This window comes from Glycine max, chromosome 20 (genome assembly GCF_000004515.6).
Source record: "Glycine max cultivar Williams 82 chromosome 20, Glycine_max_v4.0, whole genome shotgun sequence".
Classification (NCBI taxonomy): domain Eukaryota; kingdom Viridiplantae; phylum Streptophyta; class Magnoliopsida; order Fabales; family Fabaceae; genus Glycine; species Glycine max.
In genome coordinates, this window is record NC_038256.2 from 43,495,628 (window position 1) to 43,512,284 (window position 16,657).

The 16,657-nt window shown below is 32.0% G+C and overlaps 2 protein-coding genes across 19 annotated transcripts; one reads left to right on the forward strand and one right to left on the reverse strand.

Moving 5' to 3' along the window:
- Positions 1–140: 140 nt before the first annotated feature.
- Positions 141–4,434, reverse strand: LOC100808436 (protein disulfide isomerase pTAC5, chloroplastic). 17 transcript variants are annotated; one of them, XR_001386936.3, is made up of 8 exons: positions 3,766–4,433; positions 3,283–3,378; positions 3,005–3,133; positions 2,138–2,375; positions 1,003–1,040; positions 803–898; positions 560–619; positions 141–428 (listed from the first exon to the last, which is right to left on the reverse strand). XR_001386936.3 is itself a non-coding variant. In XM_041013447.1 (7 exons), the coding sequence occupies exons 1-6, from the start codon at positions 4,309–4,311 to the stop codon at positions 803–805; spliced, it is 1,143 nt and encodes a 380-aa protein (XP_040869381.1). In that variant the 5' UTR covers positions 4,312–4,433; the 3' UTR covers positions 141–428. The 17 variants fall into 17 exon arrangements, 6 of the variants coding, with proteins under 6 accessions (XP_040869381.1, XP_040869380.1, XP_006606337.1 ...); XR_001386934.3 differs by having other exon boundaries at positions 141–443; XR_001386935.3 differs by having other exon boundaries at positions 560–655.
- A 971-nt stretch (positions 4,435–5,405) lies between these two features.
- On the forward strand, positions 5,406–10,067 carry LOC100778138 (pre-mRNA-processing factor 17). Of its 2 annotated transcripts, XM_006606281.4 has the most exons (2): positions 5,406–7,376; positions 9,772–10,067. In XM_006606281.4, exons 1-2 carry the CDS (start codon positions 5,656–5,658, stop codon positions 9,776–9,778), a joined length of 1,728 nt encoding a protein of 575 aa, XP_006606344.1. In that variant the 5' UTR covers positions 5,406–5,655; the 3' UTR covers positions 9,779–10,067. The 2 variants fall into 2 exon arrangements, with proteins under 2 accessions (XP_006606344.1, XP_003556331.1); XM_003556283.5 differs by lacking the exon at positions 9,772–10,067 and having other exon boundaries at positions 5,437–7,380.
- Positions 10,068–16,657: the final 6,590 nt, after the last annotated feature.

Sequence of the window (16,657 nt, forward strand, 5' to 3'; positions counted from 1 at the left end):
TCAAACAAAAAACATGACAGCTGCAAATTTGGATCTTGATGGGGAAAGTTAACATTTTCTAAATGAGTGAAAAGTTAATTAGATCGGCATGTGGAAAATAAAATTATAATGACACTTAAAAATTCGTGAGTTCGCGCATATTTTTAATTCACTGACCATCTCATTTTACTCATTTTGTCATGTGTATCTAAAACTCCTTAATCTCCAAGTCCCTCAAATAAAGAAGCCATTAAGATATAGGTCTAGTGCCAAGTATTTGATTGAGCTCGATCCTACCACACCTTTATTTCGAGTTCACTCGAAGGATTTTTGAAACTGCTCACACTTCAACAACCCTTGTATAAAAGCCTTTGTGCAGTCCTCGAACCTGTCATCTTTGGCCTTACTATTTTGGCTTATGGCCAAATAGAATTCAAAGATGACAGTCTCTGTCAGTGAAGCATCTACCAATTAACATAGCATTACATTTTGCGATTTAACAAATCATAAAGTTTGAAACAGACGTAGTTCGGACAAGGGTAAAATGTATGTTTGAGTATTACTCAGAATGGAATATCACCTCATTCATTTTGAAGGTTAAAAATGCATGCACCGTTCTATGTTGTAATTTGAGGTTTCTCTGCAGATTTTCACGTAGCTCTGTAAGCTCCAAAGCCTTGAAAGTTAAAAATCTCTCAAATATTAAGTTCCTATTTCCCAGTTTTGATGATTAAATAGCATACTATACAAAATTTTGTGATGCAATGATACTGATAATTACATGCCTGAGTATGAAACGATGAACTAGAAATGTATGTCATACCTATACCATTGTTTTCCCTCCACATAGATCACATACAGTATACCCTAGGCCTTCACAATATGGGCATTTTGTACCCTCGTCCACCCATTCCAAAAACTGCATTAAAGAATTCATTGATAAGTTCAATAGCCTGTGCAGCACAAGTAAATAGTAAATACCTATAAAAGTCAATTTTCTTAAAATGCGTATGTATTTCATACTTGAGGTTCAATATTTGGCTCGCCAGATCCATCACATTCTGCAATTAAAGAAATGGAAGTTGACTGGAGATTTCCACAATAAAAAATAATACATTTGGAAACCAGTATCATACAGACATCATCAGTCTCTGTCAGAAACTAATATAGTGGTTACCCCTAGAATGCTCATTATAATTTATAAGATACCCGAATGAGAGATTAAACCACTCAAAATCTCGCTGCTCCATTGGAGCATAGGGCCATGCCTGCTATCATGACAGTAATTCCTAAATTCATACGATAGAAATGACGATGTTGGATAGAAGTATAAGACTGGAGAGATTATGGTTGATTTTTCAATGGTCCACAAATCGAATCTCAAGTAGAGACAATTTTGAGTAGTCAAGATGGGATCCTAGAGTTCATAAAACTTCTTTTTAGGCTGTAATCAAGTAACTAGCATGAATAAGGATTTAGAACAAGCCTTCTCAACCAGCTGAATTTATGAAGAAAATGAACAGGCTTCACTAAAACCTAAATAGTGGCTAGACAATGTATAGAAAGTCTATGTAGAATTCATGTTGGAGGAATCAGATTTATACAAGACATTTGAACAACTTTGTCCAACGAAGGAAATGGCAGAACCTAAGGAATCAAAGGAACCAATCATTGAATAGGTAGATGAAGCTATAATGATAGGGCCCTATTGAATACTGTGATGGTTTCACTTTCATCCAATGATCCTCCTAATGATGAGCATAGTGATAGCAGAAAAAGGAGAGTTAGTTGGAAAAATATGTAATTTATTTGCATTCCCATAAAGTTGGTCAACTAGTGGGACAAGACCACTATCTATCTTTTAAGAAGCTATTGCATGACACTGCATTGCTACCTAAGATATTAATTCCTCCAAACAAAAATATATAGAAGGAATGGGTACGTGAGAAAATTGATGTTTGCTTGGCATGAGGATTGAAAAGAATTATATTCTAGTAGTAGAAAATACATTATACTTTTTGAGAACTGTTATGTTTCTTGGAGCTTTTATCAAATTAAAAGTGAATTTACTGTGAGGTTTGTCTTCCAGAACAATGATCAATGAACATACTAGCAAATAATGACAGTTTCATTGAAATACAACAGATAAATTGCATACCTGTACACAGCAAGCGACCTTCCCCACGACATTGAAGGCATTTTGTCGTTACATCCTTGTTCTTGCTCCTATCAACTCCATTCCTTGTGAAAAGTCTTGATGGTTCTTCCCACCGATTCTCTCCAAGGAGAAAAACTCCCCGGTGGGAGACTTCTGTTCCCTTATCACTTTTCACATCTTTTTGCTGACCCTCTGAATTTTCTGCCACTGAAGCAACTGCAGCTCCATTTTCAACTTCCTATAATTCACAAAATGATGAACATACAAATTCAAGTATTTTACAGTTTGAATATTTTGCCTCTTTGTTGAATTAGAGATATAATAAAACCATTCCTAGGTTTCCTCCATCCAAAAGCTTAAAGTTTTAGTAGATTGTGTCCTTGCTAATTGTCAAGTTGTGAATACATCCATGCACACTATCAAAATCAAAATTGCAGTAAAACATGTAATAAAATTAATGCAGAAAATTAAAAGAAAAAGATCCAAAATTATGTCTTATTAAAATCTAATGATATATATATAGATTTCCATCAAGAATACATAAACTATCCTCTTTAGTTAGGACCAAGCAGTCACGTGATTGATCCCCAAGCACATGCGATTAACTGTGTGTTTGATTCCACGTCTCAGGAGAAGACATGAGTCAAGATGAAGCTACTCAGAGTAACTGAGTAACATCCACATTTTTTGGTGATTTTGATGTGAATTTTAGTTGGAAGGTACCTAATTGATGGGAATCCCAACAGACACTAAAGTTACTAGTATTTTTGGACAATGCATTCAAGATAAACTCTTAAAAATTGTGGCAGGTTCTCAGCATTCAAAAAGGGATAAAAAATTAAATTTGATATAACCAGAATAGCATACCTTTGGCAAAACAGTAGTAGATTGTTTGTCTTGAGTCGCACTGCCGGTGTCCTTATTCCTTATCTCCAAATACAACCTTTCAAGAAGTTCAGCTGTCATGATACCATCCTCAGGAGCACCTAATGCAGCCTTTTAAACAAATAATCACACAACCATCAGAATCACAAAAACAAAAATGTCCAGGCATAGCATGTACATCATATAAAATGAAAATTAATCCAAGACAAATTTTCCTCTCTTCACATCAAAAATCATATATTATGCAGAACAATACTAACTTGCCAAGTCTTCACAGCACGCTCGGTTCCACTTGAGAAGCTGGAATACTCCATGTCTTCCTCGCCAGAGTAAAACCCCAATTTCAACAATGCTTCCTGATATTTCAACAATGCACCAAGTAAGATTTACATGGCACCAATTATCCACGTGCAGATTGCAACAAACAAATCTTCGTACTAGTAGATAATTAAGGTCTTATTTGAATAAACTTCTCCCTAAGCACACTCATATGAGAAGTAAATAAGATCAAATGAATCGAGTTTCTCTCGTAAGCTAAAATCAACTTAAGCACTTCAAATTTTGGAGAAGTTAGATGAGAAAACTTCTGCAAAAGTTAAGTGAACAAATTTATTTTAGCTTATAAGTGAAGCTCAATTCATTTAATCTTCTTAGGTTCTATCCAAATATGCCTATATATCATTTATAAACATAATAAACAGAATATATATAGAAAAGAAAAAGTAGAAAAAACGAAAATGAACCTGCATCTGTCGAACCTCTTCACCTTCGGAACCTATCCGCAACGAGATCCTCTTTTCAACCCTAGCAGATTCCTCAACCACCACAACCTCCTTCACATGTTCGACGACCTCTTCCAATTGCTTCACCTCCTCCGTGTTCCGCAGGCTCGAACCGCTCTCGAGAACCAGATTCTTGTCCTTGAGCACCTGCAAGAGCAACGTGACATTGGCGACGGCGTCGGAGATGGAAGCCGGAGAGGACAAATCGCGCGTCAAGAGGCGACGCTCCAGCGCCTGGATTTGGAGCTTGAGGTCGGCGATCTCGCGGAGGAGTTGGTCGCGCTCGCGAGCCCAGCGCTGCTCCTCACGGAGCCAGCGGTGTTCGTCGCGGAGCCAGCGCTGCTCTTCGCGGAGCCAGCGCTGCTCCTCGTGGTCGGAGAGGGAGCAGCGGCGGACGAGGGTGTTGAATTTGAATTTATAGGAGAGTAGGTAGGGTTTGGGGAGAGGGAGGGTTTTGGTGAGAGTGAAAATGGGAGTTGCTGTCACTGGGAGAAGAGTTGACGACATTGTGAGATTTGGATGATGGAGGCCATCGATGTTATGATATCGCAACACGCAACAAGATATTTCTTCTTCTATCTTCTAACAGAGACTCAAAGCCAGACATTTGGAATGTTTTAGTCCCCGCTACCGGGAAACTAATCATCGTTTATTTTTTAATGAGTAAAAAGAAAAAAAAATTATCATTTAATTGCACATATTTATTAATGAATAGTAAATCAAACAAATATTGTGGAAAAATTATTGTACAATTTGTTGCAAACTATTTTTCGTTGGTATGATTGTATTTTAAATTTTTTTGATTGATTATTCAAATAAAAGATTTTAATGTACTACATACTATCAATCATAATGCAATTTAATATATTAAGAATTTATAATCTATTGTCCAGAAACACAACGTTTTTATTTAACACTCAAACCTTTGTAATTATTTAATGAATTATTTTTTTTAATCTCTGAAAATTAAAAGTTTTGAATGACTATTCATTTTATATATTAATTTATGTTTTTATTATTTATAAAAATTTGGAGGATAAATTTTTGTTATTATATAAAAAATTATATTAATAATGTTAATATTTTTATATTATTGATAAAATTAAATGAAATCAATGTAGAACTTATTTATTAATAAAAAATAATAGAAGACATATAAAAAATGTGATTAATTTTTAATACAACTATAAAATTAATTTTGAAAATATAATTCTTGTGAAGTAAAAAAAAGGCTTGTATATATAAACAAATGAAGTTACATTATAAAATCCAAATAAAATTAATAATAAAATTATTTTTATTATAAATAGCTCATACATTATTTCATTATAATTACTTTTATAGAGATCATTATAATCATGTTATTTTTTTTCTAGATGCTCTTCTAAATTTCAAATATCTAATGTGACTAACTAATAACATGAGTAGGAGTAGACACAAAAAAGAGAGAGGAAGAAAGAAAGAATACCATGAAAAAAAAATGAGATGCCAAAATAATGATTAAAGTGAATGAAATATTCAAATACATAAAATCATAAAATACAATAATTAAAATATTTTACTTTATATAGCATAAAGTAAGAATATAAACGTGAAGGTTAAATGACTGAAATAAAAACACTCAATATGGTTTTGATTTATTTTTTTTTTTATCAATTTTTCGATTTAGATTGAATTGGTTTGGTTCATGAACACAATCTAGTATAGATCGTTAAACCTCTACAATCCCCCCCCTGTAATTGCAAATTGTTAAACCAAAGGCACCAGCCGCAGACGCTGCAATCTTACAAGCACTTCCCTCATTCTCGCGCATTCATAAATCATAACACAAACCCTATTTTTTTCTCCACAATGGATCTCCTTCACCAATACTCAGACGGCGACGATCCCGACTCCCCCTCTGAAAACCCTAGCTCCCCTCCGCGCCTCCTCCCGGGACGCTCCGCCGCGCCCAACGTCGACGACACCATGCTGGCCCTCACCGTCGCCTCCTCCTCCTCGGCCCTCTCGCGGCCCATCGACCCTACCCAGCACCTGGTGGGCTTCAACCCCTCCTACGACCAGCTCTGGGCCCCCATCCAGGGCCCGGCCCACCCCTTCGCCAAGGACGGCATCGCCCAGGGCATGCGCAACCACAAGCTCGGCTTCGTCGAGGACGCCTCCATCGAACCCTTCCTCTTCGACGAGCAGTACAACACCTTCCACAAGTTCGGCTACGCCGCCGACCCCGCCGCCAACAACTTCGTCGGCGACCTCGACGCGCTACGCGACAACAACGCCGTCTCCGTCTACAACATCCCCCGCCACGAGCATAAGAAACGCCGCATTGAGGCCAAGCAGAAGAAGAAATCAGAGGAAGACGACGACGGCGACGTCAACGAGGAGATCGAAAACCCGGCCTCGGAGGCGTGGATAATGAAGAACAAGAAGAGCCCTTGGGCAGGGAAGAAGGAAGGGTTGCAAGGAGAATTGACTGAAGAACAGCAGAAGTATGCGGAGGAGTATGCGAAGAAGAAAGGGGAAGAGAAGAGTGGTTTGGGAGGGGAGAAAGTTGAGGTTGTTAAAGATAAGAGCACCTTTCATGGGAAAGAGGAGAGGGATTACCAAGGTAGGTCTTGGATTGCGCCTCCCAAGGATGCAAAGGCGAATAGTGATCGTTGTTATATTCCTAAGAGATTGATTCATACTTGGAGTGGACACACCAAAGGGGTTTCTGCTATTAGGTTTTTCCCCAAGTATGGCCACTTGATTCTCTCTGCCGGCATGGATACCAAGGTTAAGATTTGGGATGTTTTCAACTCTGGCAAGTGTATGAGGACCTACATGGGACACTCGAAAGCCGTTAGGGATATTTGTTTCAGCAATGATGGGACCAAGTTTTTGAGTGCTGGGTATGACAAGAATATTAAGTATTGGGATACCGAGACGGGGCAGGTGATATCGACATTTGCCACCGGCAAAATTCCTTACGTTGTGAAGCTTAATCCGGATGAGGATAAGCAGAATGTTTTGTTGGCTGGAATGAGTGATAAGAAGATTGTTCAGTGGGATATGAATACCGGCCAGATAACTCAGGAGTATGATCAGCATTTGGGGGCTGTGAATACCATCACCTTTGTTGATAACAACAGGAGGTTTGTTACTTCCAGTGATGATAAGTCACTCAGGGTATGGGAATTCGGTATTCCTGTGGTTATAAAGTATATTAGTGAACCCCACATGCACTCCATGCCTTCCATTTCGCTTCACCCCAATGCCAATTGGCTTGCTGCGCAGAGCTTGGATAACCAGATACTTATTTATAGCACTAGGGAGAAGTTTCAACTTAACAAGAGGAAGAGATTTGGTGGACATATTGTGGCTGGATATGCATGTCAGGTCAATTTTTCTCCGGATGGACAATATGTCATGTCGGGGGATGGTGAGGGGAAGTGTTGGTTCTGGGACTGGAAGACTTGCAAGGTCTACAGAACTCTCAAGTGTCACGAAGGTGTTTGCATTGGTTGCGAGTGGCATCCCTTGGAACAGAGCAAGGTAGCGACATGTGGCTGGGATGGGATGATTAAGTACTGGTAAGTAAACTCTCATGCTATGCCGCATTTAATTACAGAATCTTATATGGTGTTTGTTCAAATATGCTTTGCTATCATAGTTGCTGAATGTATGCCAGATTCTCTGTTCCTAACATGATAGGGTTCAATGTTTATTTATTCAAGCTAATGTTTATATTGGCTAAATTTTTAGGGTGTTTAGCTATATTTTGATTGTAAGAGTTTTAAATGCAAAATAAGCTAATCCAAACACAGACCACACATTTATCTATACGTTATTTATTTTTCCTTTTGACACCTCCCCTTGTTTTAGATAGCATTTGATTATAGTGTCAGATTAGCTATTATCAGTTCAATGGAATAGTAGTCTATAAGAGTAGACATGGGAAGGTCTATGAGTAGAGTTTTGTGTAAGCTCTAATTAGTTGAGGTCACCAAAGAAGATTTTTTCTCTGTTCTTTTCCTTTGGAGTTTATTCCCTTCCATATCTAAAACCACTTGTCTGTCTGTTACAATGTACCTGTCTTGCTCCTGTTGTGTTATTCTTGAATTCCCATGGACGTGGGATGCTCAGGTGCTAGTACAGGAATGCCATCTAAGGTCGAACAAGTGTAACTAACAATTGAAAGTTCTCAACTTCCTTCACTGTTTATACTACAAAAGGCCCCTTTGACTGGTGTCATATTCATAGCAACATAGTGATGTAGGTCTGGTAAGATAAACAACTGAATTTCCTTAACATTCTAAACCTGATTCTCAGAAACTTTTCATAAAAAAACCCTTCAGGCAAACCATCCCTTCCTGCAAAGTGAGAGCCATAGAGGGATATATTCTACAACAATGAACTATTATAGACGCTTTGGGATATCTGTTTCTCTTTTATAAGAATAAAATATGTTTTGTACGTCAATTTCTTGGTTTAATAAACCATGGCATTGGGGGGGAGGTGGGGGGGGGGGGGGGGGGGCGTCCTCTAAATTGAAGAGTAAGCAGCTGTTGAGAACTTTTACTGCCTTTTATACATAGCAACAAACTGTAACCCATCAATGTCAGAATCTATCTCAGATGTAAATGATTTTAGGTCTTAAAAACCAATTTGAAAGAAATTTTATCATGATAAAACTTGTAACATCCATTATAAGTTTCAGAAACTTATGCAGACATTTATAGAATTTATGAACAGCCTTTCTGACCGTCTGCTTGCCTTTTAAACTTATAGCTCAATAACATTTTCATCTTCCAAGTGTTGAGTTTATACTGGTCGTGTATTAACTGCATACCTACCAGCACAATGCGAGGCAACAATATCTAGGAAACAAAAGCCCTCTTGTTTTGTGAGGTTGACATCAATTTTAAGAAAATGGTGAATAAATTTGGTCACCTGTTTCCTTAGATGATCTTCATGTTGGCAACCTCTGGCCTTTAGGAGCACAATCCTAGAGTGACATTAATCCTCTGGCTGTTCAGAGTCCTTGTATCTTTGTAGAACCTGTTCATTTGTAAGATTAAAGACCTCATCTTTATGGCTGTTAACTATAATTAGTGGACATGTTGATATTATTCTTACAAAGTTGCAAGTTTAGTGCTATGAAATTGTCTAAATTTTTTATGGACATGTTCTGGCAATAGAAATTTAGCATCAATTGACATCAGAATCAGTATCTTCTTATGCTTTAGGCTTGCAGCTGTGCCTGTGTTTTGCTAAAATGAATAGTTAATAGTGCTAACTATAAAATTGTTGGAATATTTTTGAACTCTTAGATTATGGAATTTGAACTTGATGTGGGTGATTTAAAGCGTTGTTCTCATCTCCCTAATATTGTTGATCTTTTAAATGTACAGCATGTCTTGAAATCTGCAGATTTAAAGTTTATCAAATTTTTATGATCTTAGAAGATAAGAACATAATGGTGGAACAGTCTTTGGGTTTTGGTTTTACAAAATTTGACCTCTTTTAATTGGATTATATAGCTATGTTATTTGTGGCAAGACACGTGTACTTTGGTTTGTCTAGCATGTCATGATACACCATATGCTACATCAGAAAATTGGATTTGATATTTTGAACCTGCTTTAATAGGTCTTCCTTGCACTGAAATCAGTAGAATTTAGTAATTGTTCTTCCTAATAAAATTAACATTGTGTTTGTCCAACAGCTTTCGTACCTCTATCCTCAAATTGCAATGTTGATGCATCTATATCCTACGTGTTTATTATGTATACTATTTTGGCTGTAGTTGCTTGCACAAGGACTGATTTTAACCACATCTACAAATATCCATATTCGTAGTCATATAAGTTTTTTAATCCCTCTTGCTTGCTTTCTTTATAAATCTCCCTATCATCATCAGTTGAGTGATTTAACTCTCAAGTTTCCAATATCTGTTTATTGAGATCGATATCTGTTGTTTTGCAGGGACTAGTTTCTCCTGATCAACCTGTTATGGGAATCAGTTGGCAGAAGCAGGGCAAAGAAAGGCACTACTTGACGACAAAAAGGAGAAGAAACCCATTGAATTCACATGTTGATATGGTCGTCCTTGGTTTAAATTTCAATGGCTTTAATTGAATATTATCATGAGATTTCTCTTCATTGATCATGACATGGCCACCCAGAGTTATGTGCTAATTGCAATTTTGCCATTTTTTAGGGACTTTTGTATAATAGTCATTTTAAGTCTGATATTCATCTGTGTGAAAATTTCCCTCTCATGTTTGCAGTTTTAATTTAATTACGTTTTATGCTTGGATTGTGCATACTTTGGTGGGGATTTTTGTCTCTACATGATATAAAATAATATCTGTACTCAGACTCGTGACTGTGGGTAGTAAGTTTAATTATTCGTGTTCTCCGCATTTTAATTAACATGAAAAATTGATAAATAAATAATATTGATTAAAAATATGATAATAATTAAATTAAGATCTTTTATAAATAAGGATTATGGAGCATGATTTATCTTTTAGGTTTTCATTTTTGTTGTCGTCGTGAGTATGGGTAGGGTTGGGTACTAATGTACTCTTATTCGCTAAAAGTTGTGGATGTTACTTGCATGTATCAAATCCTACATTTATTAAGTAATTACTCTATTCATCTTGTGAGTATCCACTGGTCCAATATTTATTATCCATGTGTATTGTAAAAACTTTAATTATATTATAAAATATAAATTGGACTTATCAGTTCGATTGAAGAACTAACGAAATGGTTTAGTGGCTGTCTAAATAAACTACAAAACAAACTTCTGGGAAATTGGTAAAACAAAAAACTACTAAAGACTAGCAAAATCGGTTCACGAGTCAGAAAAAATCTTGATACAAATTAAGTTTGAGTTTTTTTAAAAAATAATGTTAAGGTATATATCCTTGAAACTTAGACTAAAGTATAAAGATTTACTTAAATTGAAATTTTGTGTTTTGAATGTTAAAAATCTATAAATTATAACATAAATTATTAACTTTTTTTTGGTGAAATTGTAATTGAAAAAATGAAACAAAATATTATAGGTCATTGATGTATTTTATTAAACATTTCATCGTTGATCATATTGTTAATGTAATTGTTATATTTTTATCTTTTTATAAATTGATACAAATAATAATTCTTTTAGTAGTCTAACTCTTAAAAATAGGTAAATATATACGGTTGTAGATAAAAAGTAGTGAGAGACAATAAACATAAATTAAAAAGTAACAACACACACTATTTTAATTGAAGAATTGAAGAAATACACCAAAAAATAATTTTTTAAATATAATATAGTTATCAAATTAATGTACATTTGAACTTTTATATTTCAAAATATAATTTACAAATTAATTATTTAAAAATAAAAAGGCTAAAATACAATTTCAGTTTCCTTGTTTTGTTTAATATGTAATTTTGATTTTCACATTTTAAAATAAAGACATTTAATCTCTCAAACTTTAAAAATTAGTCATTTTTTAATATTCAATTTTACTTTAGAAATGATTTAATTAATTAGAATATAGGAAAGGAAAAAATGTAGAGAAAATTGAGGGTTGGATCAAAATTGCAGGTTTTTGAAAATTAAAAAAATTAAATTTCTCAATTTTAAAATTGAGAGACCAAAATTACAAGATAAAATAAGAAGACCAAAATTATATTTTAGCTAAATTAAAATAATAAACCTTTTAATAGAGAGGGGGATTAATGGATCAGATAACCACAAATGAGTAAAACCAACCAAGAATAAGATTATTAAAATTCAAAATTTTAGGTTCACCAAAATAAAATAGTTTTTATTTATTTTATAAAGTAAAAAGGTTCGGGAGCTGTCTTTCTTATGTAAAGTTAAAGAAATCCTCTCAATTTATTTGAAATTTCACATATCATTATCGTTGTTCGGTACTACAAATGAGTACACACAAGGAAGCTTAATATAGTTTTGAATTTTTAATCTGTTTAGTGTTTGGTCAAAACAAACTACAAAATCAACCTTGAGATATTTTTTTATGTTTTGAAAGGCAAAACGCCTATACCTTGAGAATAAAATGATTAAAGAACTATAAAACCATTAGAACTTGGCCTGAAATTGAAAAAAAAAAGTTTGCAACAACTCGGTGAAAAAATCTTAATTCAAAATATATAGTTCTGATTTTTTTAAAAAAAAGAAAACAAAATGAAGCTAGGAATTAGTTATTTCCTTTTTTACTCTAGACTTGAACTTTGGTTTTATTAATAGACATTGTTGTGTATCGTTAAAAGTTAGAGTCAAGTATTTTTATTTTTTTTATTGGTAGAGTCAAGTATTTATGATATTGATATGGTTGATTTCGACTTTGTTGTATATCTTGAAAGTTAAAAACCGATAAAGTAATTTTTTTAAAACTTTTAATGTTATAAAGTTATGATATTGTATTTCTTTAATATTGTTTTTGTACTATTTAAATATTATTATTCTATTTATACCGAATCACATATAATATTTCTCCAAAATAAAATACAGATGCATATTCTTATTTGAATATATATATATATATATATATATATATATATATATATATATATATATATATATAAAGATATATATATTATCTTAAAAAATACTTAATAATATTTAAAATGTAATATAAACCATTTGACATACTAAATTGAGTATTCTTCCAGCTATATATAATATTATCTCTTTAATTAAATTGAATTCTTCCGATAATATTTCTCTCTTCACTACTATAACTCTCAAATATAAAATAAATAAAAGACTGAATCAGGACTAATTTTAAGCAAAAAAAAATAATGGATTAAAAAAGGATAATTTTTTTAAAAAGAATATGAATATTCGTGAAAAATTAATGAAAGATTAAAATTTGTCCAAAAAAAAATTAAGAAACTAAATATTTGAATATGAAAAACTTGAAGCACTAAAAAAATAATTAATCCTATTTTTGTATATTAAAAGGAAGGAGTTAAACTCTTATGTATATGTGAGAGTTTATAACAACTGATGAGCTAAACTTTTTTTATCATTTCTTTTATTAATGGAACAAGTTTAACCAGTTTGATTTAACTTAAAATTTGACAAATAATTACATTTCTTTTTCACATAAAGGTTTTCTCAAAAAGGTTAAAAGATATTATTATTTCTTCAAAATAAAATACAATAAAAATGAATATACTTATTTGAATATGTATACTGTCTTCAAAATTATTTAATAATATTTAAAAATTTATATAAACTATTTGACCTCTTTAATCGACTAAATTTGTTCCATGTGAACTATAATTACAATAGTCAGCCACATCAATCTCTTTAATTTTATTGAATTCTTCCATGCAAGCTATAAATACAACAACATTCCTCTCTTCACCACTATAAGTCCTGAAGTCTTTTCGTCCAGTGCAGGAAACAACTCACACCTTCAAACCATGACCATCTCCAAGGCTCTACTAACTCCATTCCTCATTTTTTCATCCTAAATATCGTGGAATCAGATATAATGATATCACTTTTCGTTAGTTTATTGTTATAGTTTTTTTCCCATTTCAAACAAATCCTGATTATATGTTTAAATTATGTTGGCTTCAATCTTTTATTTTTCTTGACCAACCTTCGAAATAGAGTATTAATGTGCTTTTCTTTAAATATCAGGCACCTGCGACCTTGGCGAACAAACCAAGTTCCAACTTTTCCCTGTCAAATATTGGTACAAATTCCTATAGTAAATACGGTATAGATTGGATATTTCAATAAAATGAAAATTTGAATTTTTTATTAATCTCTCGGATTATAAAACTTTATTCAATTTGGTGTTTTTGAGAAAAATAATTTATATACTTTCATGCGATCACAAATGATATATTTGATGAATTTGTTAATTTTTAAAATAATTATTTTAAAAATAATATTAATTATAATTTATGATTTATTGATAATCTAATATATATATTATGAATAAACAAACATTAAACTCTAATCCCTTTTACTTTATCCTTCATTGCCACATTATCTCGATGTTATTTTATAGATGTTAGAATTTAACAAAATATACTTGAAATCAGAGAAATAAAATATTGGACTCATAATTTGAAGGATTAATTGATGTGAGATTTTTATAATTCCTTTGTCTCAACAATAAACTTTGCTTGAACAATCAACTATGTTTTTGTTTTTCTTTTAAATTATTAATTGAAGTGAGTGTATTATTTTAATGTGCAAATTGTGGTGTTGAATGCAATAGGAGATATCATTGTCAAAGTTAAATCTTAGTAAGAAAACATATGAAACGTGTTGTCGAAGGTGCAATTGTGTACCTTCAGGTACTTCTCATCATTATGAAGAGTGTTCATATTATGTGAATATGATCATCCAAAATGTAAAACACAAATGCCCTTAATAAAATAACATCTATGTGTTGACTGTGGTCCTTTTCAATAAAGTTAATATAATTGTTAATAAAGTGAAATATTTCATCTAGCTTTGTTTCTTAAGAAACATTTTATTTTTTCAAAATAAAATTTCTCTTCTTTTCATTTTATTTATGAGTATATTTAAAAATGTGTTTGGCTATATTTAATATTTTTTATATTTTAATATTCAAACTAATTTAAATAAAACATAAATAAAAGAAGGAAGTTTCTAGTGTTTTATAAAACAACTCCACTTATCCTCAGGTGAATATCACATTCCCATCTCTTTTCATGGGAATAAAAGTGTAAAAAAATATGATAAAAATGAAAGTTAAAGCATTCTTAGAAATCAATAATACTTAAAGCTTGTAACATTCTCATGTTTACGTTCTTAGGAATTAATTTTAATCCGTGAAATAAACATACTGAGGAATTTCACGCATTGTTATCTACATGCGAAAATTATTATTGGGAAATATATAATTGGCTAGGGAAAGGCACAACAGAAGCATGAGAAAGGAAAAAAAAATGAAGAATGGTGGTCAACATTGATGTAATTGCATTTAAAAGAAATATGTTAAAAGACAAATGTTCATATAATAAAATCAATTCATAATACCGCCCCTGTAAACAACAAAATGACAAAAAATAATTGTTTTTTACTTTATTCTTCATTGTCACTTTATCCTAATGTTATTTTATAAAGTTGGGATTTAACCATGCATTTTTAAAATATAAAAAACTAAAGTATTTGAGTCATAATCTGAACTTATGTTATTCGTGTCCCAGTTACAATCATTTCTTCAATGATCAAGTGTTTTTTTATTCTTAATTTTAGATTGTTAATTGAAGTGGGTGTGTTATTGTGATGTAAACTAGATTGTGGTGCTTAATGTAATCGAAGATATCAATCATTGTTAATTGAAGCATATATTGCGTGTCTTTAGATATCTTTGATTACTACCAGGAGCGTCTATGTTATGACAAAGAAACTACCTGAGATGAAAGACGTAAATGTCCTTTAACTTCATCCATTTGTTGACTCTAGTCATTTTAATAAACTCAAAGTCGATATGAATTCAAAAGAAGAATATATGCAGTATGGTGTTAATTAATTTTTAATAAAAGTGAAATCCTTCATCAAGCTTGTCAATTTCTTAAGAATTATTTCCTTTTAAAAAAAGATAAAGAAAATTCCCAAGCTTTCATTTCTCTTTAAGTTACAAAATAATGACTGACAAACTCTCTAAAGGTGAAAGTTTACTAGATTGATGTGTAAAAAATATGATAGTTACATATTACCCAAAGTTTAATGATAAATTACTCAAATTTTACAATTTAATGTCCATTTGGTCATAAAAAATAATAATTTAGTGCCAAATTCATTATTAAATATTAAAACAAAATGATAAAAGAGTCTTACAAAACTAACACCAAAATATAATTATTATAAATTTTACATATTTATAGGTTAAATTATAAATTTTATTTTTTCAACGATTAAATTGTCACCAAGTTACACATTCAATGTTAGGGATCAAATTGATCATATATATGCAAAAAAAGAAAGAGAAAATAGTTTTTATTTTTGTTTAAACCAAGGAGCTACGAAGAAAGGCCACAAAGTGAAAAATATATAACGTGTGGCGAGATTAGAGTCGTGCTTATAATTGGACAAATAAAACTCTCTCAAGTGCACCTTCATTTGGCACCAACTACAGGAGAGAGGATTTGTGCACATGTTTAGATCATAAAAAAAAAATCTAAATCTTTGTTTTGTTCTTAGCTTTTAGCCTTTCTACAGTAATTTTTTTGAAATACCAAAAATAGTCATTGTATAAGAAAAAATGTTAGTTTTAGAACCTGAAGCTCGAGTATTATAAAAAACTTTAATAGATATGCACTATTAGTGTAAATATATATTCATTTAAAAGCAATTATACCAAATTAAAATTTTCTATTTTGTCAAAAATATATATTTTTCCTAAACTTTGACCAAAGAAGTACTAAATATAGTTACTGTATAGGATATTAGAATAATTACTCTGAAAAATATTTTTTAGACAGTCTTAAATTGTTTACAAATTAAGAAATAAAAGAAGAGATGTGAATTAGATGATTGATGATATATTATAATAGAAAGAGAGATAAAAGAAAATTAGAGTTGTTGATTGAGTGCTTGAAATTTTGGATTGTCAAAATATAATTACTCAATTACTCTCATTTTAATAAAGATTTTTTTTTCTTTATACAAACCCTCGGTAGGATGTTATTACTTGTACTATATAATTATTATACATAATTAATAAAATTAATATTGAATGCTCTTTGACTTATCAAGTTTGGAAAGTATTGGTTCAAACCCAATTCTCGCACTCAGTAAGACAACTTGGTAATAAAAAATATCAATGAACTCGTTTTCATGCTTAAC

Excerpts from the sequence above, each read along its gene's own strand:
- LOC100808436 (XM_041013447.1), bottom strand. The coding sequence starts at position 4,311 with ATGTCGTCAACTCTTCTCCCAGTGACAGCAACTCCCATTTTCACTCTC. Across the intron at positions 3,379-3,765 it reads AAGAGGTTCGACAGATGCAG|GAAGCATTGTTGAAATTGGG; the intron begins GTTCATTTTCGT and ends TTGAAATATCAG. Across the intron at positions 3,134-3,282 it reads GTGCTGTGAAGACTTGGCAA|GCTGCATTAGGTGCTCCTGA; the intron begins GTTAGTATTGTT and ends TTTGTTTAAAAG.
- LOC100778138 (XM_006606281.4), top strand. The coding sequence starts at position 5,656 with ATGGATCTCCTTCACCAATACTCAGACGGCGACGATCCCGACTCCCCC.